The sequence below is a fragment of the Desmodus rotundus genome, chromosome 8, assembly GCF_022682495.2.
Source record: "Desmodus rotundus isolate HL8 chromosome 8, HLdesRot8A.1, whole genome shotgun sequence".
NCBI classification, from domain to species: Eukaryota; Metazoa; Chordata; class Mammalia; order Chiroptera; family Phyllostomidae; genus Desmodus; species Desmodus rotundus.
Genome location: NC_071394.1, coordinates 97,473,406 through 97,496,465, shown reverse-complemented (window position 1 = coordinate 97,496,465; position 23,060 = coordinate 97,473,406). Strand labels below are relative to the sequence as shown.

The 23,060-nt window shown below is 57.9% G+C and overlaps 1 protein-coding gene across 1 annotated transcript in view; it reads left to right on the top strand.

The window, feature by feature from the left end:
- PLXND1 (plexin D1) overlaps window positions 1-23,060 on the top strand; it is a 52,862-nt gene that overhangs the window by 2,259 nt on the left and 27,543 nt on the right. The window contains exons 2-8 of the mRNA XM_024556747.4: window positions 14,787-14,963; window positions 17,956-18,087; window positions 18,364-18,464; window positions 18,551-18,680; window positions 20,162-20,339; window positions 20,517-20,625; window positions 21,062-21,164. Coding sequence (XP_024412515.3) covers window positions 14,787-14,963; window positions 17,956-18,087; window positions 18,364-18,464; window positions 18,551-18,680; window positions 20,162-20,339; window positions 20,517-20,625; window positions 21,062-21,164 — 930 coding nt within the window. The remainder of the gene's footprint in view (window positions 1-14,786; window positions 14,964-17,955; window positions 18,088-18,363; window positions 18,465-18,550; window positions 18,681-20,161; window positions 20,340-20,516; window positions 20,626-21,061; window positions 21,165-23,060) is intronic.

The following is a 23,060-nucleotide window of genomic DNA, read 5'->3' as shown; positions in this document are numbered from 1 at the left end:
ACTCACCAGCAAGGGGTCACCTCTCCAGGAGACTGGGAAGTGAATCCCTGCACCATTTCCACACTCTACATCTGGGTCTGAGTCTGGGGAATCCATTTGAACCCCAGGTTTGCCACTGCCTTAGGAAGCCTTAGTTTCTCCCTCCGCAAATGCCAAACTCAAGACTTCTGGTGATTACAGAGCCCTCCTTGGGGCCAGGCTCCGGTGGCACTGCTCCATCCCCTCTCTGCCGTCCTCAGGCTGTGGCGAGAATCTGGTGAGCTTAATTATTTTCCTGTGGGTGTGCCCAACACTGGAGCTTAGAGAAAAACCCAGATTCCTTCTCCTATAGTCTGGCTCCCACGGCTACCCACGACCCGTCTGGCTGGCCGCCACGAAAATAAAGGTCACAGTGGGTGAGCAGGGCAGACTGTCCCAGGGAGCAGCTCTGCCGCCGCCGCCCTGCGCTGTGGTTAAGACATCCACCGTTCCTCTCCCCAGAGCTACGAACCACAGTGGGCTGTGTTTGAGGGGGGAGTTTTGCTCTGAGGGCCTCAGGGCTAGAGGCGTGAGTGGAGAGACAGTCCTACTCTAAGGACGAGACACCCTGTCGGGGCCAGGGCCTCCCTGGACCTTTCCAGGCTCAGTGCGTCCACCCAGGCCCTTGGTGAATCTGTGACCTGGGCATCCATGTTCTCCTCCTCCCTCTCTGGCAGGACCCGTCCTGGTTCCCAAGGTCCCTTATTTTCAGCTTGGCCTGGTGCAGTGACTCATTCTGCTGAAGGGGGCTGGGGCTTCCTTTCTTCTTTTTAGGGGAGCAGAGCCTCTCCAGGGACACAGCCCCAGGGACAGAGTGGCCAAGGGCCTCCTCCTGATCCCAAAGAGGGGTGATTTCTCAGCCCTCCTCAGCCACTCTCCCTGTGTCCTCCCACCCCCTTCCCCTACCCCCTTTCCCATGCCCAGCTATGGGCCAGGCCAGTGCTGTTGGGCAGGATCTCCCAGATGTGTCCAAGGCCCCAAGGTGGACGTGGAGACAGTGGTCATTATTCTTGCTCCATGCGGTTGCCAGCTTCCAGGTGCAGGTCGAGAAGTTGGACTTTGCACCCTGGGTTGAAACGCTACTGTGTCCCTTCCCAGCTGTGTGACCTTGGCAAGGGACGTAACCTTTCCAAACCTCAGTGTCCTTATCTGTAAAGTGGGAATCATAAAAACAAATCCCTAAGGATTGTTTTAGGGACTGAGTGAAGTGATTCATGTGAAGTGCTTTGTACCTGGCACACAGTAAGCACTTGCTAGAGAACTGCTGTTCTTGTCGTTATTACCCCAGGTGACAGTACTAGCATAGGTCTGGGCTTGGCCCTGAACAGCAGAGTGACCTATTTTGGCTTCTTCTGTCATCTCCCGCCTCTAGCACCAAAGAGAAGCCTCAATAAACATTTCCTAAGCCCCTACTGTGTGCTCAGCCCCATGCTGTGCACTGGGGGCCAATGGTGACTCAGTTTCTCCTCTTGTGGACCATGCAGACCAGCAGAGGACTGACATGGAGCCAGGCCCTTATAGCCCAGCAGGGTGAGGGAGCCAGGAGACAGGCATCAGGGCTTCCCTGGGAGAGCGATGTCAAAGCAGAGGTGGATGGATGAGCAGGAGTTGGCCGCATGGGGCCACCAGGAGAAGAGGAAAGGGTCCAGGCAGAGGGAACAGCCTGTGCAAATGCCTGGAGGGAGGAGGGAGGACCAGCAAGGTGGGCTACAGCAACTGAAGGGAGGTGGGTGGGGCCTGTGGGGTGCCAGCTGGCCATATTACAGGATCGAGATGTGTCCTGGGGCCACGGGGAGCCAACTGTGAAGGGTTTGAGCCCGAGGAGTGATACGATCTGAATGAGCATTTCCGCGTTGTCCTTTGTGGACGGAGATTGGTAATAACAGCACCTGCCTCACGGGGCTGTGGTGGGGACTCAGGGAGATGACACATGTGAAGGTCTTCGTGGAGTGCCTGCCACATGTGCTTGCAATTACTGTGATTATTGTTTTAAAGATTGTATTTATTTACTTTTGAGAGGGGAGGGAAGGAGAAAGAGCGGGAAATACCAATGTGTGGCTACCCGCCCCCCCCCACCGGCCCCATGAGCCCCTCACTGGAGAGCCAGCCCACAACCCAGGCATGTGCCCTGACTGGGAATTGAACCAGCGACCCCTGGCTTACAAGCCAGCACCCAGTCCTCTGAGCCACACCAGCCAGGGCTACTATGATTATTTTTAATGTTACGATTTTAAAAAGTCTGTAGGTGGCTGGTGAGAAGGAAAGATGAGAGGCAGGGAGAGTAGTTGGGAGGCTGGTGCCATCTCCCAGGCTGGAGGCTCACTCACTGGTTCGCAAATATTTCTTGAGCACGGACTGCGGTGGGTGCTAGGTGCAGCCGCACAGGCGGACCAGGCCGTGTTCTCGGTGATGGTGACGACGGGCCAGCTGGGGGCCTGCAGGGAAGCAGTGGGCTTGGGGCAGATTCTTCTGCCAGGATGTAGCCGCAGAGGTGGGGAGGGACAGGATGGAGGGGACGGAAGCTGCCCAGTCTGGCCCAGCAGCAGATGAAAGGTGGTGCCATTGGGCTAGGGGACAGCACCTCGTTCTCCCACCTGTTCTCCAGGGACACCTGACCTCCAGGCAGGAGAGGCGCACGGCCAGGCCTTGGGCAAGCCAGCTTCCCACAGATGTTTGGGGGTCTCTCAACCCCATAGCCTCTGATGGGGTGGCCTCGGACATCCCAGCTCCTCACCCGGCAGGCTTCGTCCCCTGCTCTCCACCTTTCGGACAGCGAAGTCCCAGTATCTGCTGCCACCTTCAGTGTGGGAATTGGGCAGAGAAGGGAGGAGCTGTGGAGGTGTGAGGTCAGAGGCAGGAAGCCTTGGTTTCCCCCAGCCCTCAGAGGGCCCCAGCGCTGTCCCTGATTGTTTTGAACGTATTTGGGGCTGTTGGACTATTCTGAGAGAGAAAGTGAATGAGGACATTAACGTTCACCGAGTGTGGCGTGGATCGCTTTCCTTACCTCATGTGGAGGTGAATGCGAGTGGGGAAGTTGCCACAGGTATCAAAAGGGGAAACTGAGGTATGGGGGCCCCCAGCTAGGCAAGGGCAGGCTGAGCCTTCCTTCCTTCCCTGATCTCCCCTGCCCTCCCCTTTGAATGACCACTATTTTTGTGTTTTTAAGTCAAAAAGAAAACTGACAAGGAAATGTCAGTGCTGCATTTTCAAGGTGTCTTTTTATAGTAAAGGTGAAAAAAGAACCCTCAGGCGGTTTTAAACTGGCATGTGGTGGGTGGGTGCTGGTTGTCAAGAAGGCGTTTTCTGAACCAATTTCGGGGCTGAAATACTGAGTGGAGGTGGAGGAAGACAGAGCTCCCAAGATGGGCTTTACATTTGGAAGTGGATGGGGCCGGGAGTGAGCTCCCCATGGCCAAGGGTGCAAGCAGAGACACTTGGCAGGACTTAGGAGAAGGGATTCCCGTGGGCTTCTAATCTAGAGACAGACAGCGCTTGGTTCAGGAGACTGTCAACATCCCTCCCGCCCGGGGCATGCCTGGTTTTCCAGGTAGGCGGGGGTAAAGCTGGCGTTGAGTTCTGTTCTCCTACCTGCATGCTGTGTGAACCAGGGTAAGTGATACTATTTACCCTTTGGGTCTCATGCTTTTTCACTGTACAACCAGCCAGGATGTGGGCAGATAAAAATCTCACATGCAGGAAATGGTATTAGTACCAGGAGGAAAAAATTACATCAGAGAAAAGTGTTCAGTGTGTGGAACAGCCAACAGGCCAGGGAGTGCTCAGAGCAGGGGTGTCAAACTCATTCTCCCTGGGGGCCACATCAGCCTTGCGGTGGCCTTCAAAGGGCCAAAGGTAGTTTCATCTTCTTAACAGTTAAGGAGTAGTTACATTTATACAGTCCTAAAATTACTTCTGCCCTTTGAAGGCAACCGCGAGGCTGATGTGGCCCCTGGTGAAAATGAGTTTGACACCCCTGCTTTAGAGGATCGAACCAGACCCTGAAGGTGAGCGGGCGAGGCCAGAGCTGTGTGTGCTCCCCAGCCTCAAGCTCAGAGGCAGGAGGGCAAAGGATGAGACGGAAGAGAGGGCCTGCTGTCACTGCTGTTGACGGGGCTGGCACAGAGCTTTTGGCGGGCCTGAGGGGCGTTCGGATGGTAGGTGCCCTCTTGGCTCTCTGGGGCTGAGCCCTGAGTTCTGAGCAGGGACATTGTGCCAGCCCTTCAGTAACACCAGTGCCTTTGAGCTCACAGCCCCCTCTCCCCTTGCCATCTTGAGGCAAGAAGTGCTGTGATCCTCCGTTTACACCTGGGACAACTGAGGCCCAGGGTCACACAGCTGGTGAGCGGGAGCGGGGATTTGCAGGCTGGCTCTGCCTGCAGAGTCCACACTGGCTGGTGTTAGCCAGGCGCTTGCTCTCTGCAGCAGTCTGCAGTTACCCCCCACCCCCTGGAGATTCGGGTGGAGCCCTTTGAACGACAGCCCCTCCTGCGATAGCATCCCCAAGCGGCCTGGATGGAGCCGGAACTGACACTGCGGTGACTCAGATCCAGAGTGGGGGGCAGCCGACTGGGGCATCTGCAGAAGCCGGGCCTTAAGGTGGAGGCTGGGGCCGATGGGGCCTCCCGAGGAAGTGGGAGAGAGGCAGGGGAGCTCCGGGTTGCACTCACCCCTGAAAATGGGACTGTCTGGACTCTGGAAGGAGTGAGCCCCTGGCCTTTTCCATGTGGGAATGAGGGATGAGGTCGATGGGAAAGATAACTTGACAGGTCCCTTTCCACACCGACCCCAGCCTGACCTGGTGCAGGCCATGCTGGGGACGGGGACCAGTGGGCATTCTTTCTCCTGTCCTCCAGGGCAGCACCTCAATGTCTGGTGTTTGCTGGGAGGGTGGACGGAGGAACCGTTATGGCCCTGGCCACGCCCACAGTTAAGACCTGCTACACCCAGGCAGGCCCAGAGTGGTGGGGGCGTGCTGGACCCTGCTGCCAGCTCCTTGGATCCAAATCTTGGCTCAGCACCTGCCTTGCGGTGGCCTTGGACACGTCACTAGCCCTCGGTGGGCCTCCGTTTCCCAGTCTGTGAAGAGGGCTCAGCAAAAGGAAGAATAGGGCGGCTGACATTCAGCGGAGGCCTTGTGTGAGTCGGCGTCAACCCCTGCAGAAGCACCCTCGAGAGGGTTCGTTTTGCCTGCCCACGGCTGCTGGTTTTCATGGAGATGAAGGAAATAGGCTGCCCTGAGTTCCGGTTGCTTCAGGGAGAAAGACATGGTGTATACAGAAGGAGCATGAAGGCCCAAGCCCTGGGAATGGGGGTCCTTTTCCCTTTCTGGGCCTCAGTTTCCCAATCTAGTTGGGCATGGTGGGTGGCAAGGAAGCCCTCACCGTGTCACCAGAACTGCTCCCATGAGCGCCACTATTATTGCAGTTGTCCTTTCTTGGGAACTTACTCTGTGTAGGGCACTTTGCAAAGCTCTTTGCCTAAAGTGTATCTTAATACTGCCCAGATGCAGAATGAATTGAGTGTTATCCCCAGTCTGTAGAAAGGGGAGACAGAGGCCCAGAGAGACTGAGTGACTTGCCCTAGGTCGCACAGTGGGCAGAAGGTGGAGCCAGTGTCTGGCTGCGGAGCATCTGTCCATCACCTTTACTCCCTGGTTCCTCTGAACACGCTGACCAAAGGGGTGCAAGCCACAGGGGCCCTGAGATCACGGGGGAGGGGTGAACGGGGCCCTCTGGAAGGTGGAGAGACAGAGCCAGGGAAGTTCTGCCCCTGCTGGGGCTGCCACGGGGGGTGGCAGGAGCTTTTAAGTGGGGCCTGCAGAACTGCCCAGCCCCCCAGTGTCCAGCACGGTCCCACGCTGGGTCAGGCCCCCAGATGGGGGCTCCTGTTCCCCAAGACTACAGTTGTCTCCACCTTTGCCCACCAAAGCCCAGCTCCTCCTGGGCCACATCCCCTGCCCATCCGTCCTCCTGGTGGGGAGGTGCTCTGAACTGTGGCGGTGTGAGTGGGCTCCGCTTTAAGTGGCAGCCTCCCAAAAGGTAGGAGTCAGACCCTGTCCCGACCCTTCAGGAGCCCCCAGATGGTCAGGGAGATCACGACAGAAGACATGCTGTGGCCAGAGCCACACACTGACCAACCTCATCTGAAGGAATCAGGGAAGGCTTCCTGGAAGACGATGACATTGGAGCAGGACTTTAACAGATGGGTCCAGGGAAGGCATTCCAGGCAGAGGACGCGGCAGGGGCAGAGGCCCAGTGGTGTGGTAGGACATGGCTGGGGTAGCAGGCAGAGATGAAGCTGAGAGTGTGTGGGGTCTGGGGTGTGGGCCAAGGATTTGGATGCTGTCCTGTGGGCTGTGGAGAGCCAGCTAGGCTTTGGGGGAAAAGCAACACATAGTTAATCTGTTTCTAGAAGGGACTCTGGGTGCTGGCCCCAAATTAGCCCTGCCTGGTACTGGCAGAAACAGGAGGCTCTTTCTCAAAGCCCCCGTGGCGGCTGGACCAGGCGACTCCCCGGGGCCTCTCCAGCTCTGACAACAGTGTAGAGATTGCCATGGAAACCAGGTCCCCGCATGGGGACAGGCCGGGAAAGTCTCTTGGTGCCAGCCACAGGGATTCGGATCCTGGCTACTACCCCCAGAGTTTGGCTGTTTTCTTCCTTCCAAAGCCTGTGCTTGGCCCGGATGGACCCTGCAGGTCACCAGGACAGGCCGTGCACCTTCCCACTGACACTCAGTGCCACCTGGATCTGCCCGTCTGGGGCAGCATGGCTTACCCCTCCTAGCCCACCATCCTTCACCCTGAAACACGATAAATCACATGCTGGAGGAGGGAGGAAGCTCTAAGCTCCATTACGAGGCCCAGCGAGGCCCCAGTGGGGCATTAATCATGTAGCACTTTCTGCTCTGATCGGTAAATAATGGGGGGGCAGTGGGCAGAGGCCTTGAAGTGGAGGCCAGGCCGGGGAAAGGAGCCAAACGGGGATCAGCATTCACCCTGCACCCCTTGCCCCTCTCAGGACGTGCCCCCCATCTCTGTTTGAGGTGACTGAGCCCTCCAGAGGTGGCCATCTCCTCTATGGGCCTGTTTTCCCAGCGTGCAACCCAGGGCATTTCCAGCTCCAAGCAGCTGCGGGCAGAGTTCAACAGAGCCACGACGAGAGGCTGAGGCAAAGGGTGAGGACTCTGGAGCCTGCCTGCCGAGGTTTGAGACTCCCATTTGGACATAATGGCTGTGTGACTTTGGGCCAGTCACTTCACCTCTCTGTGCCCCAGTTACCTTTGCGGTAAAGTGGCATCAACTTGTTAGCGTGCGGTGAGGGTTAAATGAGGTTGTTCGTGCAGAGATCTCTGCACACAATAAGCTGGCTGATTATCATTGTCACGTTGTTGGTCTACTGTATTATTGTTATAAAGCTGTCACTTTCCATCTTGGGTTTGGTCTCTGCACAGGGATCTGGGACATGAGAGAGAGGGACCTACCAATGTGTGGCTTCCGTGTCCCCAGGACGGGGGGGCCTGGCCCGGAGATGTTTGCTGGGGGCCCCGAGCCAGCCCTACCCCTCAGCTGTGTGCACAGCAGTTGCACGAGGACTCTGGGACCAAGGCCAGCACCCCCAGGGGAGGAGGGAGTGGGATCCAGCCTCCAGAGCCCCTCAGCCCCGGGAGGAGGAAGGCAGCCTGCATCTCCTTCAGGGGAGAAGCTGGGACAGAAGCTGTTCCGGGTAAGGAGGGGCCAGCGCCACAGCACTCTGCCACCCCGCCCCCTATTAGAGCTGGTGGGAGGGAGTGACTTTTCACTGAGGCCAGGGAAGAGTCACTGGCTGCCCATCCCACACTGTGCTCCTCTGGGACCGGTTTGCGGGGCGGGGGGAAGCTGGAAATGGGGCCAGGCTGGGCTGGAATGAGAAACAGCTTCGAGGAGGGGGAGCTGGGTGTCTAGGGGGCCACGTCCAGCTAACAAAACAATGGCTGCTTGAGTCAGTGGCTGTGGCCGAAGTTCCCAGGCAGGCCCTGAGCGGAGCAGGCCTCGGCCCAGCTCCCGATATCCGGCGGCACTGCTGATCCAGCCTCACATGCCTTGACTTTGGGGAGTGGTAGAGGGGCTGGTCGCTGCCCCCCCCCCCCCCCCCCCCCCGCCGTGCTTGGGCTTCTGCCTGGCGGCCTGCAGAGCTACTGTATTTTTCAGACCTAAGATGCACCTAGGTTTTAGAGGAGGAAAATAGGAAAAGAAATTTTGAAGCAAAAAGTGTGGTAAAATATTTAATAACATAAATAACATACTATTTCACCAATGTAAATGTAAGTTACATTGGGACTATAAGATGCACCCCTATTTTCCTCCCAAATTTGGTGGGGGAATGTGCATCTTATAGTCCGGAAAACATGGTAACTGGGAACATCTGTTACGGGAGTTGCTGTTACTCCCCCCACTTCCAGATGAGGAGACTGAGGCTCAGAGGGGATGGGGCACCCCACCGTATTAAGAGCTGTGACACTGGGAGCATGAGGAGCCTCAGCTTCTGTTTGCGTGGGGGCACAACAAGAGTGTGTGCGCCCCCACCACGCCCCCACCCCAGTACGGCCAGGCCCCTGCCCTCAGCCCGGGAGCTGTGCCTGCGGCCTGTCACTGGTCTGGAGCGCTGGTTGTGCGTGGCGGGCATGTCACGTTCCCGGCAGCCTGGCCGACTGGGTCACACAGCCCTTCTAGGTGGTGCCCAGCTGGCCTGGCTTAACTCAGTGGCCTGGGGCTGAGTGGCCTGCCTACTCCAGAGAGGGGGGTGGGGAAACTGATGCAGGCCTCTCTGAAGCTCTGGAAGGGTCTGCTGAACTTCTGTGTCAATTGCCATTTGTCCGTCAATCCTTCCTGGTTCAGGCGGCCTGGGGCAAGGTGGGGAATTACTGCGCCGTGTGTCCTGGGGAAGCTGCCGCCCCTCTTTGTGCCTTGGTTTCCCCAAGACGTTGCTTTTCCTGTCCAGCTCAGGGCCAGGCCTCCTGTTGTTTCCTGGCTCCTCCAGGAAGAGAGTGTCTTGATCACCCACAGGGAGGTGCTGGTATTTCCTCTCTGGACAGCCGGCAGCTTCCTCCTTAGCATGGGGGCCATTGCTACTGGCCCCCCAGAATGGAATCTATCCTGACCCCTCCCAGGGCCAGCAAACAGTAGGCCATAGCTTTTTCCATGCCTCAGTTTACCCTCACTGCAGGGGTCAGTTCAGTGGACCCATATCCCAGCAGCTGCAGTGTTGGGAGAGACCCCACGGACTGAAGTGGCGGGGTGGAGTTTGGGTTTGGGAGTCATAGGTGTGGCTTCAGATCCTGACCTGACCATGTGCTCTTGGGTGACCTTCAGACCACTTCCCCTTTAACGTCAGAGCTTCAGAAGAAGTGGGGGGGTGGGGGGAGATACTTGACTGGGTTTTGCAGGAAGCAAACCGCAGGCCCTTTTGTCTGGGCCTGGCTTGTGAGGCCTCTGGCAGACCGTACCTGTCAGAGCCCTATCACACTGTACTGTCTGGTTCCCGCTGGCTCCTTCTCCGCTAGCCCTGCCTCTGGGGAACCAACCCCCGGCCCCTCCTCGGCTGTCCAAGCCGAGGGATGAGTTGGCCTGGATGCCGTGTTCAGGGAAGCCAGAGAGGCTGGCCCAATCCAGTAGGGCCCTGAGGGCCCAGAAGCAAAGTTGGGGTTTATGTCGAGGGCACTGGGGATCCACTGAAGGCTGTTGAGCTACAAAGGGGTGCAACCTGGTTGGCATTTTTTTAAATAAACTTTTTATTTTGGAATAATTTTAGATTTCTGGGAAAGTTCGAAAGACAGTTCCGGCATAACCCTCTCTCTGTTGTCCCCATTGCTAAGGTCTTTCATTACTGTGGGGCATTTGTCTCAACCAAGAAACCAGCGTAAGTACTTCACTCTCAACCAAACTCCAGATTTTACTCCACTGATGTCCTTTTACTTTTCCAGGATCCCCCTCTGCATTTAGTGCTTCACAGTTTTAAAGGCTCCCTTTGGCTGCTCTGGAGAGTGAGGGGGAGGGTGCCCACCTGACCTCCGGCCCAGGGGTGGTGAGTGGTGGGCAGCCTGCAGCAGCCACTGAACACTCAGAGGTGTGCTCTCCTCTCCTGGCAGCGAAACCTTCCTGGCCCAAGATCACAGTTCAGTAACAAGCAAAGACTCGAGGCAGGAAGGTGCACAGAGTCCCCACAGCCGGTGTAGTCTCTGTCTGGGATGGAGCCACTGGGTCCTGCAGCCTGCCGTGGCGCCCACCAGCGACGCCTCACCTTCTCAGAGTGCCACCTGAGGTGGGGCTGAGGTTTGGTGGGGCCTGTGGACAGGATGTGGGAGGCCTGCTCTTGAAGCTGGTACTCCAGCTGACTTCCTGGGGAAAGAAAGTCCAACACAATTACAGTTGGTAGTGAAACCGGTGTGTCAGGGTTTTAATGGGAGAGTGGGGCAGAGCTGAGCTTTGGCCCCAGGAGGCAGCCAGCTGGAGGGGACAAGGGGCATCCTGCTCTCAGAAAAGAGTTGAAACCAGAGGCTGTTGCTCACCCAGTTTAGAGAGGGGTAAATCGAAGTTCTTAGAGGAATCCAGACTAGCAGCCAGGTATTGCCTGGGCCCGAGCCCCGGCCTCCCCTGTGCTGCCACGTGCAGAGCAGGGACACAGCGGACCCAGAGCTGTCCCTCCGTTCTCCGCACGCGCCGGGGCAGTGTCGCTCTCCGTGTCTCTGCTTGGAAAGGCAGCGGCCGAATACTGTTGTTCGCACCTAAGTCAACATGAGTTTTCTTTCTTTATTAAACATTCACCCCAGAGCTCAGCTCTGCCCTGGAGAAGCGCATGCATGTGCTACCGTGGTAGGTGAAGGTGGTGAGAGACACAGAGCCCTCACAGAGGAAGGAGCTTGTTCTGAAGCTCCCGCACTTCGAAGGCTGGCTAAAAACTTCCTGCCTGGCATGCCGGGCAAAGGGAATGGCATGGATTAAGACAAGGAGACTGAAGGGCTGCTGAGGAAACAACACTATGAAGGTTCAGGAGCCCTGGCAGGAAAGTGTGGCCACCTTTGGGAACTGCAGTGATGGGTGCGATCGGAGCGGAGGGTGGTGCAGAGGAAGGAAGGGAGACTGGGGCCTGGCCGCTTCGCCAGGCCAGATCACAAGGGCCCCAAATGCCAGGCTTGATCCTGAGGACAGGTGGGAGCTGGAGAAAGGCTTGAGTCGGGAAGGAGCTACCCAGCTTTGCTCTCGGGAAGGTGACCCTTGCGGACTGGGGGGAGCTGCTGTGGCAGTGCAGCTGTCCGCCTGCTCGCGGGTGATGGGCGATCGTTGTTGCGGAGGGGCGGTGCTGAGTGAGACTTGGAGGAAGGCCGGCGTTGATGGAGGACTTGCGAGCAGCGTCCTTTGGTCGGGGTGGTATTTCGGGCCTATGGAGCTGACTGCCCCAGGAGACCAAGTTCGGCTGAGGCCACACTTAGGATGGCTGCCTGGCCCCCAAGCCTACTGTCCCCATTTCCTGGGCCTGCAGCCCCCTCCCCCAACAGAGGAGGCATTTCCTGCCTGCCCAGCTTCCATTCTTGAGCCAGTTCAAAGCCTTGTGGCTCCCGGTGGCTGGGGAGTCAGCTTCCCCCTGCGCGCAGATCACTTGGAGCAGCGACGGGTTACTTCTGCTTTTAAACTCTTTTTTTAATTTTATTTTTAGGATGAGAAAAAAAAGTTGGAGGAAAGGCTTTTTAGAAAATTCCTTCAGTGCAAAATTAATGGCTTGTGAACGTCAGGGCAGGCAGGCGAGAGCCGAATTCCCAGCATGCCCCCTGCTCAGCCTCTGCTGCCCTGGCCCACAAATCACCCGGAGCCGGGCGCCTGTCCGGCTTTTCCCAGGACCCCCCACCCGGGCTGGCTGCTCCCCCCTGCCCCACCCCTGCTGTTGCAGGACCCAGGGCAGAAAACCCCAAAGGTGACATCAGGGCCTTGCAGGTCTCCCTTCCTTCCCATGCCTCCCAGAGTTCAGGGAGGAAAGTCACGTCGTCTGGGCAAAGGTTTACAATTTTAATTTTAAAACAACTCATTGTTTAATGGTGCAAGTAATCCACAGTCAGTGAAGACAAGTTACATAACCCCAAGAAAAGCATCCCTCGGGCCGAGCACTTCCTCCCTGTGGCTTCAGGGTTGCTGGGGGGTGGGCCTGGACGGGGAGGGGCATCTAGGGAGATGGCACAGCTCCCCCTTTCCAGGTGTGCCCCCGGTTGGGACACACAAAGGATGAAGGCCGGCAGGGTGGGTGTGAAGCTGAAGAACGGGAGGGAGCCACTCATAGAGCACCCTTGAGCAACTCGGGCCTGAGTCACTCGGGCTCACTTACACACAGATCTGAGAAAACACAGCCAGCTGTCTGTAACCCCGGGTTACCATCCACAGGTTCTACCAAGTACGCGTCAAAAACACCCTTTTCCGTCTGCGACTGGGAGTCTGTGTGTGTGGAGGGCAAACGGCATTGTTCTACACCGTTTTGTGTAAGGCACTTGAGCAGTCTCGGAGTTTGGTATCTGCAGGGGTCCTGGAACCGGTCCCCTTCGGATACCAGGGGGCAACTGGGGAGTCAAAAGTTGTACGTGCATTTTCAACTGCACAGGGGTGTTGGTGCCCCTAACCCCTGTGTTCAAGGGTCAACTATATATAACAGTCCTGGGAATGGCGCATCAGGCAGAGGGAACAGCAGGGGCAAAGGCCCTGAGGCAGGACCCAGCACGCAATGTTTGAGAAACAAAGGAGGCCAGGGTGGCAGGAGTGGGATGGGCTGGGAGGTATCAGGGGCTGATGGGAGGGTCCAGGATTCAGGCTTTGTTCTATGTGTCATCACTGGAGTGTTTGAAATGGGAGGGTTGCTTCTTTGCACTTGGAAGGGCTCACTTGGCAGCTGGGTTCAGGGGGAATGTGGGGGACAAGGGTGAACCCAGAGAAGAGGGGCTGGGAGAGCCTCCTGGGTAAGAGGATGGGCGCCTTAAGGTGGTCAGCAGCAGTCAGCTTTTGAGGTGGGTGAGTTATCTCATCCCAGCTCCGTGGAGAGAGTGCTGTGCATACACCCATTTCCTAGGGGAGCATACTGAGGCGCAGAGAAGTGCCCTGCTTAGGTTGCCTCCAGCCACCCCAGTGAAGACTCCCCCACCCCTGGACTCTTGCCCAGGGCACCCCCGCCCCAGCCCGTCTCTAGGGTTGTGCTGGGCTCTCCAGAGCCCGTGAGGCCCCAGCTCTGTTTGTTTGCTGGAGGACAGAGGACTCAGTATTTGTTGTTTAGAAAACTAGCTGAGTTTTCATGCAAACACCACACAGGCACATAGTCAGTGGTTTATGTTTGCAAACAGCACAGATAAGGAAAATAAAAGCCCGGCTAGAGCTGCACCTTAAAGCCAGCTTCCATGGTGTGTCTCCTCAGAGCCTCCGATGCCCTCAGCCTGGCATCTGGGGGTCAGTGGGAGCTCAAGTCTGCTGCCAGCTTCAGTCCTAGATGCTTGGCAAGGCATCTCTCAAGCAGGCCCCGCCCCCTCTGAGCCTCAGTTTCCCCATCAGTGACCTGGGGCCTCATAAGCTCCCAGGATTCAGGGAGTCGGCGCCGGGCCTCACCCACTGTGTTTCCAGTAAACCTGGCTGGTGACTGTGTGCACCGCCGTGACTTGTACCTGGCTGTTTATGTGTCTGTCTTACCAAGACGGCCCCACAATGTCCTGTGGCCTTTCTCAACCACCTGTCTTCCTGTCACTATTAATGCAGATTCGTGGTGGCACTCGGGTGGGAGTGTGCTTTCCGGACGAGGTGCCGTAACTTACGTAATTCACGTGCTCAGTTCTGTGAGATGCGAGGTTGTGTCCCCCGTCCGTCCTTCCAAGCTACACTCGAGTCTGCATCCGGACGGTTCTGCACAGTTACCTCCTCAAAGGCACTTCCTGGGGGCAGTTTCGTATTTTTGGAAATTTTGAGGGCACCAACAAGATCTGGAGAAAGGTGGGAAAGGCGGAGCAAGTCCAGGGGATGGCCAGGATTGGGGTCGCCAGCCACAGCTCTCGTGCCCCCGTGAAGTGGGGCGAGTTTGCTGCCCGAGGTGGCACTGGGCCGCGGGGCTGGTGGGGCAGTGCGTCCCGACACACCCGGCCGCACTCTGCCCATCTGTAGTGTGTATAGATGAGGGGATGTGTGCCTGGGGAGCAGTGGGGAGGGACTCAGTCTGGGAGGCCTCAGCCTGCAGTCTGGTGAGCTACTGGCACTTTGTGGGTGATGCAGGGTCAGAACAGGGGACCTGGGAGGAGGGACTCCCGTGGTTGCTGTGGAGACACAGCCACGGCAGGAGGGATGCCCCGTGGGTGTCAGCAGGTAAGTCGAATCACAGGGTGGGTCTGGTGTGGGCCCCTCTGCTCTGCTGGGCCGTGACCAGCCAGGAGGAGCAGCTCCAAGGCCGTGAGGCCTCGTCCTGTCCTGGCCTCCCTGGCCTCCTGCACACCTGACCTTGTCCCCTTGCCAGTGCTTCTGACCCCCACCCACAACTCCTCCCGTATGGTTCCTTCATACCTGAAACATCATCTTGGGGCAATTTCATGACTACAGCCAAGGTCAGGGGTCATTCCGGGGCGAGGGTGGGACCTGCTTGTGTTGGGGTCTCAGCCCAGGGCTGGGCCTGTAAAGCAGAAGCAGGACTTGGAGGCTCTGGTGCTGAGCCCCGAGATGCACACAGTGCAGACAGGGGCTGAAGACGGTTCGGAGCCAAGGTCTGAGGTGCTATTTCTCTTCCAGCTGCAGCCGGAGCAGTTAGACTGTGGGGCCGCCCACCTGCAGCACCCGCTGTCCGTCCTGCAGCCCCTGAAGGCCACGCCCGTGTTCCGAGCTCCAGGCCTGTCCTCCGTGGCCGTGGCCAGTGTCAGCAACTACACGGTGGTTTTCCTGGGCACAGTCAGTGGGCGGCTACTCAAGGTAGGGCAGGCACAGGGGAGGCTGCGGGGGTGGGGAGCAGGGAGGCTGAGGTCCAGTACTAGCCTTCATTTTCTCCGGTTTGCCTAGCACCGGACAGTTCACAAAGCATTTTTGCATCTGTTCCTTCTCCTCTGGCTCACGGTGATAAGCGCCCCATCATGCAGAGGAGGGATCCCGTGGTCCAGGGCCAGCCCTTCTCTCGGGGTCTCTGGGACTGGGGCTTTGGGGCAGATGGGGCTGAGTTCAAGTCTCTGAGCTCTGCCACTCTCAGGCTGTTTGACTGTGGGCAACAGTTTCCTCAGTTTCCTCTTTCTGGGCCTCGTTGCCCCGTCTGCGAAGGGCTATAAAGCCTGCCTCTTGAGACCGTTGTGGGGCTTTGACAAGGGGAGGCCACAGCCTGACAAGTGGGGGCTCTCGTCCCATTTCCCCCCCACCCCACCTGCTGCCCTCGGAAGAACCCCTCACCCCCACCCCCTCCAGCACCAAGGTGACTGGTTTCCAGGGGCGGTAATACCGGACCGGGGTCCCTGGAGCTGGGAAGGAGAGAGGAGTCTGATGCCCGCCATGGGGCAGGAGGGACAGGGCCTGCATCGGGCCCCCAGGTGAGGGCCCGGACCTGCCCCAGCCACCTCCCATTCTCTGCCTGTCGGGAAAATCAGCTGCCTGGCCCGGCTCCAGTGTGCACCAGGCCCTGGCCTAATTGACTCAGAGCCGATAACCTAATTCCCTCAGCTGCCCAGGCAGATGCCACAGGCCGGAGGGTGGGCAGGGGGTGGTTGGAGCCCAGCCCACCTGGGCCTAGGACCCTTGCTGGACCACTAACAAGTGTGGGGGAGATGCCAGGTGTGGGAGCGAGGTTGGGGTTAGGGGTTGTCCTCAGCCTTTGAATACCCCAGTGAAGGTCCTTAGACAGTGGGGCTCATGTTGTGGGGTCAGACACTTGGATTTGGAGCCTGGCTCTGCCACTCCCAGCTGTGTGACCTGGGGGCAGTTGCTTCTCACCCTGAGTGCGAACTGGACCAGCCAGGACTGGTCAGAGTCTCCTGTGATGATGCCCGTGGGTCAGAAGCAAGAGTCTCTCCCACCCCCGCCCAGGAAGCTGCATTTTTTTTTAAAGATGTTGGCTTTTTAAAAAGATGTATTTATTTTTAGAGAGAGGAGGAGGGAGGGAGAAAGAGAGGGAGAGAAACATCGATGGGAGAGAACCATCAACCAGTTGCCTCTTGAATGCACCAGGGATCAAGCCTGAAACCGAGGCTTCTGCCCTGACTGGGAATTGAACTGGTGGGTGACCTTTTGCTTTGCGGGACGATGGCCCAACCCACTGAGCCACACTGGTCCGGGCACAAAGCTGCAATTATTGGGCACCCACTGTCCCCCCAGCCTCGAAGGGCACATCCTGGGCATTATCTCATTTAATTTTCGCACCCCTGCAAGGGAGGCAGGGCCGTGATTCCTGTTTCACAGGTGGGGACTCTGAGGCTCTAAGAGGAAAAACAGTCACCTGAAGTCACACAGCGAGAGCTGGGGTTGAATTCAGGCCCAGCTGGCCCAGAGCACACACTACCCCTTGCCCGGCCCCTTCTCCTGCCGTCCCGCGCTGTGCGGGCTCTGGCTCGGGCCAGCTCAGGGCCTGGAGCACGGTAGGTGCTCAGTAAACGTGTGAAGGAGTAGAAGTGTCTGCTGGGTGCATGGGGGCGAGGCTGAGGGCAGCATACTGAACCTGGGCCAAGCTGCCTGGGACAGACTCTGCCAAGAGGCCACCTGGGACCGGTATGTTGCAGGCTGGGCCAGAGCCTGTGGGAACCTGGGGAGAGAGTAATTTCAATTCAGTGTGTGGAGGGCATGTGGGCAGCTTTTCTGCAAGAGACACTGGGAGAACAGAGCTTGGCCTCATTTGCACATGGGGAGGAGGGGAGAGATATTCCACAAGGGAGCGCAGCTGGGGCGAAGGCCTGGAAGTAGACTTCGTGAGTTGGGTTGAATGGGTGGAGATGAGGCTGGCAGAATAAGTTGGGGTCAGATTGTCAGGGCCTTGAATGCTAGAGCAAGTTTATTACATAATCAGGAAGGAGCTGCCAGTGGTTTTGGAGCCCACCGAGGAGGGCTGGGAGTAGGAAGCCCCGGGAAGGCACTGACCTCGGTTCCAGCTCAGGGCCTGCTGGGGCCTTCAAACGGCTGCGTGCTGGGAACGTGTGAGGCCAGTCGGAAAAGCCGCTTGATGGGACTCTGAAGGCCATGCAGAGGGGCCCTCAGCCAGAGAGGATTCCAGGCTCAGCTCGTCCTGATTGTCCTCCTGCCTGGACATTGGGCCTCACACCCCAGCCCCAGCCTTGGACTCTGGGGTCAGAGAGGCCGAAGCATGTGTGTGGCCCTGAGGCATCTTCATTTTATGACTCGTGCCCAGTCCCTCGGCCCCACTGGCCCCACCGAGTGCCGTTTCCTCATCTGTGAAGTGGGTGTGAGGGGGGAGGAGTGAGCAGTGTGGTGCCATTAGCACTTTGCTTGCATCTGCTCACTGGGAGCTCCCCACAGTCCTGAGGGGCGGGCACTGTCTTTAGTCCCATTAGCCCAGGAAACTAAGGCTCAGAGGGGAGTGCCTTGGACAAGTCGTCCATTTATACAGCCTGCAAATGTCAAAGCCGGAATCCAAGACCAAGTTTCTGCTCTTAGGCAGGATGCCAGACAGCCTCCCAGGGAGTGTTTATAAACTGTAACACCCGTACGGATGTGCAGGGTGGGCTGGCTGGTGAGGAGCAGAGGCAGCTCCTGGTAGGAGCACAGCAGAGGCAAAAGTGCAGAGGCTGGACCTGTTGCCCTTCCACACCTGTGACCTCCCACCAGTCCTGGAAGGGCCCCAGAGGATGGGGAGGCTGAGCCTCTGAGTCTGGGTCAGGTCCCCTCTGCTGGGTGGCAGCTCCAGTGTTGGGCCTCCCCCTGCTGCGGGCCCCCTGCTGGCACACCGTCACCCTGACAGCCACCACCCCCACAGATCAACCTGAACGAGAGCATGCAGGTGGTCAGCAGGCGGGTAGTGACGGTGGCCTATGGGGAGCCCGTGCACCACGTCATGCAGTTTGACCCAGCAGATCCTGGTTACCTTTATCTGATGACGTCCCACCAGGTAAGGCTGGCGCCCCGGCCTGACAAGGTCCCAGGGTGAGCTGAGCGTCTTGCTTGCCTGGCCTTTGCATACACTGTTCCTCCCACCAGGAGCGCCCTCCTTCCCCACCTCCTTTGCCTGCTCGCCCTTCACCTCTGCAGGGAAGCCTTGTTCCCGTGTTTCCTGAGTTCTAGTGTCAAGCCTCAGTTTCCCCAGCTTCTCATGGCCCTCACCAGGCTGAGTCCCCGGGGAAGGGCCAGCAGCCCCACTGAGCTGGGCCCCTACCTCTGCCTGCAGATGGTTAGGGTGAAAGTCGCTGCGTGTGCCGTGCACACCACCTGCGGGGACTGCGTGGGCGCGGCCGATGCCTACTGCGGCTGGTGCGCCCTGGAGACACGGTGAGGCCCCCGGGCAGGGGCTGGGCCCAGGAGGCTGTGGCAGGGGAGGAGCCCAGCTGGGTCCTGACGCTGCCTTGCCACCCCAGGTGCACGCTGCAGCAGGACTGTGCTGACTCCAGCCAGCAGCATTTCTGGACCAGCGCCAGCGAGGGCCCCAGCCGCTGTCCCACCATGACAGTCCTGCCCGCCGAGATCGATGTGCACCGGGAGTACCCAGTGAGTGGGGGCCGGAACCCACTTCGGGGGGACACAGGGTGGGGAGCTGCCCTTTACCTGGCACCTAAGCTCTGAGAGGTGGGGTCTTCTGCCCATAGTGCCCTGGGGACCTGGGGACAAACTAATACAGGGAGAGTGACTGGGCTTTCCTGAGCAGGGACCAAGTGCCAGAACATGCTGTGTGCGTGCTGTCGCCTCTGTTAGGCTTCACACAATGCTATGAAGTAGATGCTTTTAACATCCCCATTTTGTAGATGAGGAAGCAGGCACACAGAGGTAAAGGGACTTGCTCAAGGTCATTCAGCTAGGGAGTAGCAGAGCTGGGATTTGAACTCATGTGGGCAGGTTCCAGAGTCCCAGGAAGAAGGGCCCAAATTGTAGGATGGGAGAAGAATGAGGCCCACCCCCACCTCACCTTTATGCCTTTCTGAGCCCCAGAGCAAGGGAGTGTGTGGAGGGACCACCAAGTGCCAGGCTGCTATTTCTCCTTCTCAGAAACAGACAAATCTGTAGCGTGGGGGCAAGTGGACCTCCCCTCGCCTGTGCCCAGGAGGGCCCAGAGCTACCTTGGTCCCCTCCCGCCCACAGCAGGCGCTGTCAGGGCGGGGGTGGTCCAGACCCTGACAAAGGGCTGGCACAGAGGAGCACACTGGCCACCGCAGTCACTGAGGCCTACCCAGCCCTGTCCTCAGTGACTTTTCTGATGCTGGGGCCCTCATCTGTCACCTGTGGGGAGGGGATGGCTCTGATAGGCCAGACGGGGCCTGGAGCCCCTCCAAGCCCTCCCTCACATTATCGCATGCCACAGTGCTTCATGTGCCTTGACTCGTCAAGCAGGCAGGGCATACATTTGTCCGTTCAGGGGTCCGTCCATCCGTTTACTCGTTTAGGGTATCACTGTTCTAGAGCCTGGGCGGGCACAGCAGTGCACAAGGAGACAAATCCCTGGCCCTCGAGGGGCTGACACTCTCACAGGGTGAGAGAGAGTAAGCCAGGTACCATGTCAGGCTGGTGGTGAGGGCTACGCGGAAAAACAAAGCAGAACAGAGAGAGGGGTAGAGACGGAGTCCGGGGGTGCTGGCATTTTAGACCAGGTCGGGGTAGGGAGCTCACTGCAAAGGTGACACTCGAGTAAAGATACGAAGCAGGTGAGCCAAGGTGAATATCTGGGGAGAGGATTCTGGGTAGAGGGAACTGACAGTGCAGAGGCCCCGAGGTGAGAACTAGGTTGGTGGGTTTGAGAGTATTAGGGGATGGGGTCAGAGAGGTCATGGGCCAGATCATGCAGCACCTCCTTGGCTACTGTAAGATTAGTTTCATTTTGCGGAGGGGAAACTGGAGCCCAGGAGGTCACATATAGGCTGCAGTAGAGTCCCAGCCACCCACACCACTACCGGTTCTCCCAGGGTTGCTAGGCTGGGGGTAGGGCTGTGAGCAGAGGGCTGCCCCCTGCCCCCCAACTAAGGATCCCTCGCCTCCAGGGCATGATCCTCCAGATCTCTGGCAGCCTGCCCAGCCTCAGTGGCCTGGAGATGGCTTGTGACTATGGGAACAACATCCGTACCGTGGCCCAGGTCCCAGGCCCTGCCTTTGGCCACCAGATCGCCTACTGCAAACTGTTACCGAAGACCCAGTTCCCCGCCTTCCTGCCCCACCAAGGTAAGCTCTCCATTCACTGGGCTGGCAGGGCAGCTGACTGGGAGCCCTCGGATGCCTAGCCCCTAAGGGTGAAATGGTAGATCTCAGGCATGGAGGTCCTGATATCACAGCCTCTGATGTCAGTGGAGACCCCTGCCCCCGTGTCCTTCTCTTCTTGGCTCCCCGGATCCATTCCAGACCATGTGACCGTGGAGATGTCTCTGAGGGTCAATGGGCGGAACATCGTCAGGGCCAATTTCACCATCTATGACTGCAGTCGCATCGGACAGGTGTACCCCCACACAGCGTGAGTGGGCTGGGGCTTGCGGGTGGCAGGAGGAGGTTTTCTCTCGCAGGGAGGCCTTTGGAGGAGAATGATAGGGTTGCAGAAGTAGATATGACCTGTGGTTGTTCACTCGCCACCTCATTTATTCAGGCAGCAAACTCTTATCCCCCCAGTGTCTGTCCTCTGTAAGTACCTGGTCTGTAGGGGTAAAGAGAAGTGCTTTGATTACACTTAATTTAGGCTCCTAAAGGCCCTGCTTGCCTATTGCCTCCTTGCATACTTCTCACAGCAGGGAACTCACTACCCTAAAAGTGCACAACCCTTCCTGGGAGCTCTGATGCTGAGAAACACATTCTTCCCCTGTGCTGGGATCTGCCTCCTGGGTTGCAGGTGCAGGGGGCAGGGACAAAGGGAGGGCCAGGGACCTGAGTATCTGAGGGGCCCCCTTGTCTTCCAGCTGCACCAGCTGCCTGTCAGCGCAGTGGCCCTGTTTCTGGTGCCCCCAGCAGCACACCTGCGTCTCCAACGAGTCTCAGTGTGAGGCCTCACCAAATCCCACGGTAAGCCAGGCCTGGGGGACGCCCTCTGCCTTCCCTGTTTCATTACCCTTTTTTAAATGTAATGTGTTGAGAACATTTCCACGTCATTAAATTTTCTGCTTTAGCACTGGACTCCACAGCTGTGCGGGGCTCGGCACACCGCAGCACACATAACCAGTCCCGTTGTTGGACGTGCTGGCCGCTTTGCGTTCTTTTTCACGTGCTAACATGGTCAGGGCACCATGAGTGTCCCCGATTGTTCCCTGCAGACCAATTCCTAAAAATGGCATTTTGGGGTGCAAGTGTGGCTGTATTTGCACACCTTTAGCTCAGTGGCCCTCCGGAAAGACTAAGCCGGTCTGTACTCTCACCTGCAGTAGGAGGGCCCCTTTCCACACATCATACTAGCTAGGTTTTAATTTCACCTTCAACATTTTCAGCAACCCTAGGAGGTCAGGGAGTACCAGACTTGGGTCTTGAATCCAAACTGCTCCTTCTAAGCCCGTGTTCTCCATTTTCCCAGATGAGGAGCTGGCTGAAAGGCCTTTGCCTCGGTCTCCCCATTGGCACTGGGAACCCAGGGCAGAGGATGCCAGGCTTTCCCTGGGTCGAGAGGGCATGCTGCCTCAGGAACCACACGCCCCCGGTCCTTCTGCTTTGCTCATGGTGGTCCCTTGGGCTCCACAGGCTGATCTGCACTGGCCGTGGGCCAGGCCCTCCCCAGTGCTAGGAGATGGCTGGATTTAATCAATTACACTGGGGCCGGGTGTGTTGGGAGAGCAGGGAATAGGAGGAAAAATACAAACGGAAATGCCACATACCTTTCATTGGTTGTTTCTGGGGTGTGTTCACTTGCAGGGTGGCCTCTCTTGTCTTAGCCTAAAGAGCCTCAGAGGCCATTCCAAGCCTTGTACCAGGGATGACCAAATGGGATTCTGAGACTTTGGCTGGGGTGATAATGCCCAGCCAGATGGGATGGCTGGACCGGGGGCGGGGGCCCCAGGGTCCTGAGGCCACAGCTCATCTCCTGTCAGATCTGACTGCTGGGCCCGCTAACTTGTATCAGGGCTGCAGGGGGCCAGGGTGAGATCCTGAGCTCTGCCTGCCGCTCATCTCTCTAGGAAAGGGATGTTTCCGCCCATTTTCCAGATGGCACAGCTGAGGTAGTCAGCGTGCCCCAGGCGCCGTGGCTCCCAGCAGAAGGAGGCCGCTGGGGCCCCATTCTAGACATGCATTCCAGCAGCTACCCCGGCCCCTTGGCACCTGGCTCAGAGAACCTTGTCAGGAAGCCTCAAGCCTTGTCGGCCCACAGCAGGTACTGTGCTATGGGCCACACCTGGAATCTTTCAGTCTCAGCACCCCCTGCCTGAGCCTCAGAAGTGCCTTGAGGAAGAGGAGTCCAGCAAAAGCAATGCGTAGCTCAGAGCAGTGAAGCAATAATGTGGGCTCCCAGCGCCAGGGGAGGCCCAGTGGAGGCGGTGTGGGGAGGCCCCAAGGCTCTGCACTAGACGTCGGGATTCCGGCCTGGGCTGACCAGGACTCCTGGTCTTGTTTGGGGTCCGCATCTTCTTCCGGCCCCTGGCCTAGGCAATGTACACAGTGGGAAGCATTTGAGCGGGCAGCCCTGTGCTCTAAGTTGAGGGGTAGTGAGGCAACGGGGACCCAGCCTCAACACAGTTCGTTCAGTGTTTATTAAACACTTGTTGTATGCACGGGTCCATACTAAGCACTGGGCAAGAACCCAGTTAGACATAACTCCACCCTCCCCATTAGGAGCCAAGACCTGAGCTGTGAGTTGTGACTGCATGGTTCCGGGCAAGCCACCAAAGTTCTCTGTGCCTGTTTCCCCATCTGTAAAGCGGGGCCTACTTCAAAGGCTGCGGTGGGGATCTGAAATTACACCTGTCAGGCATTAAC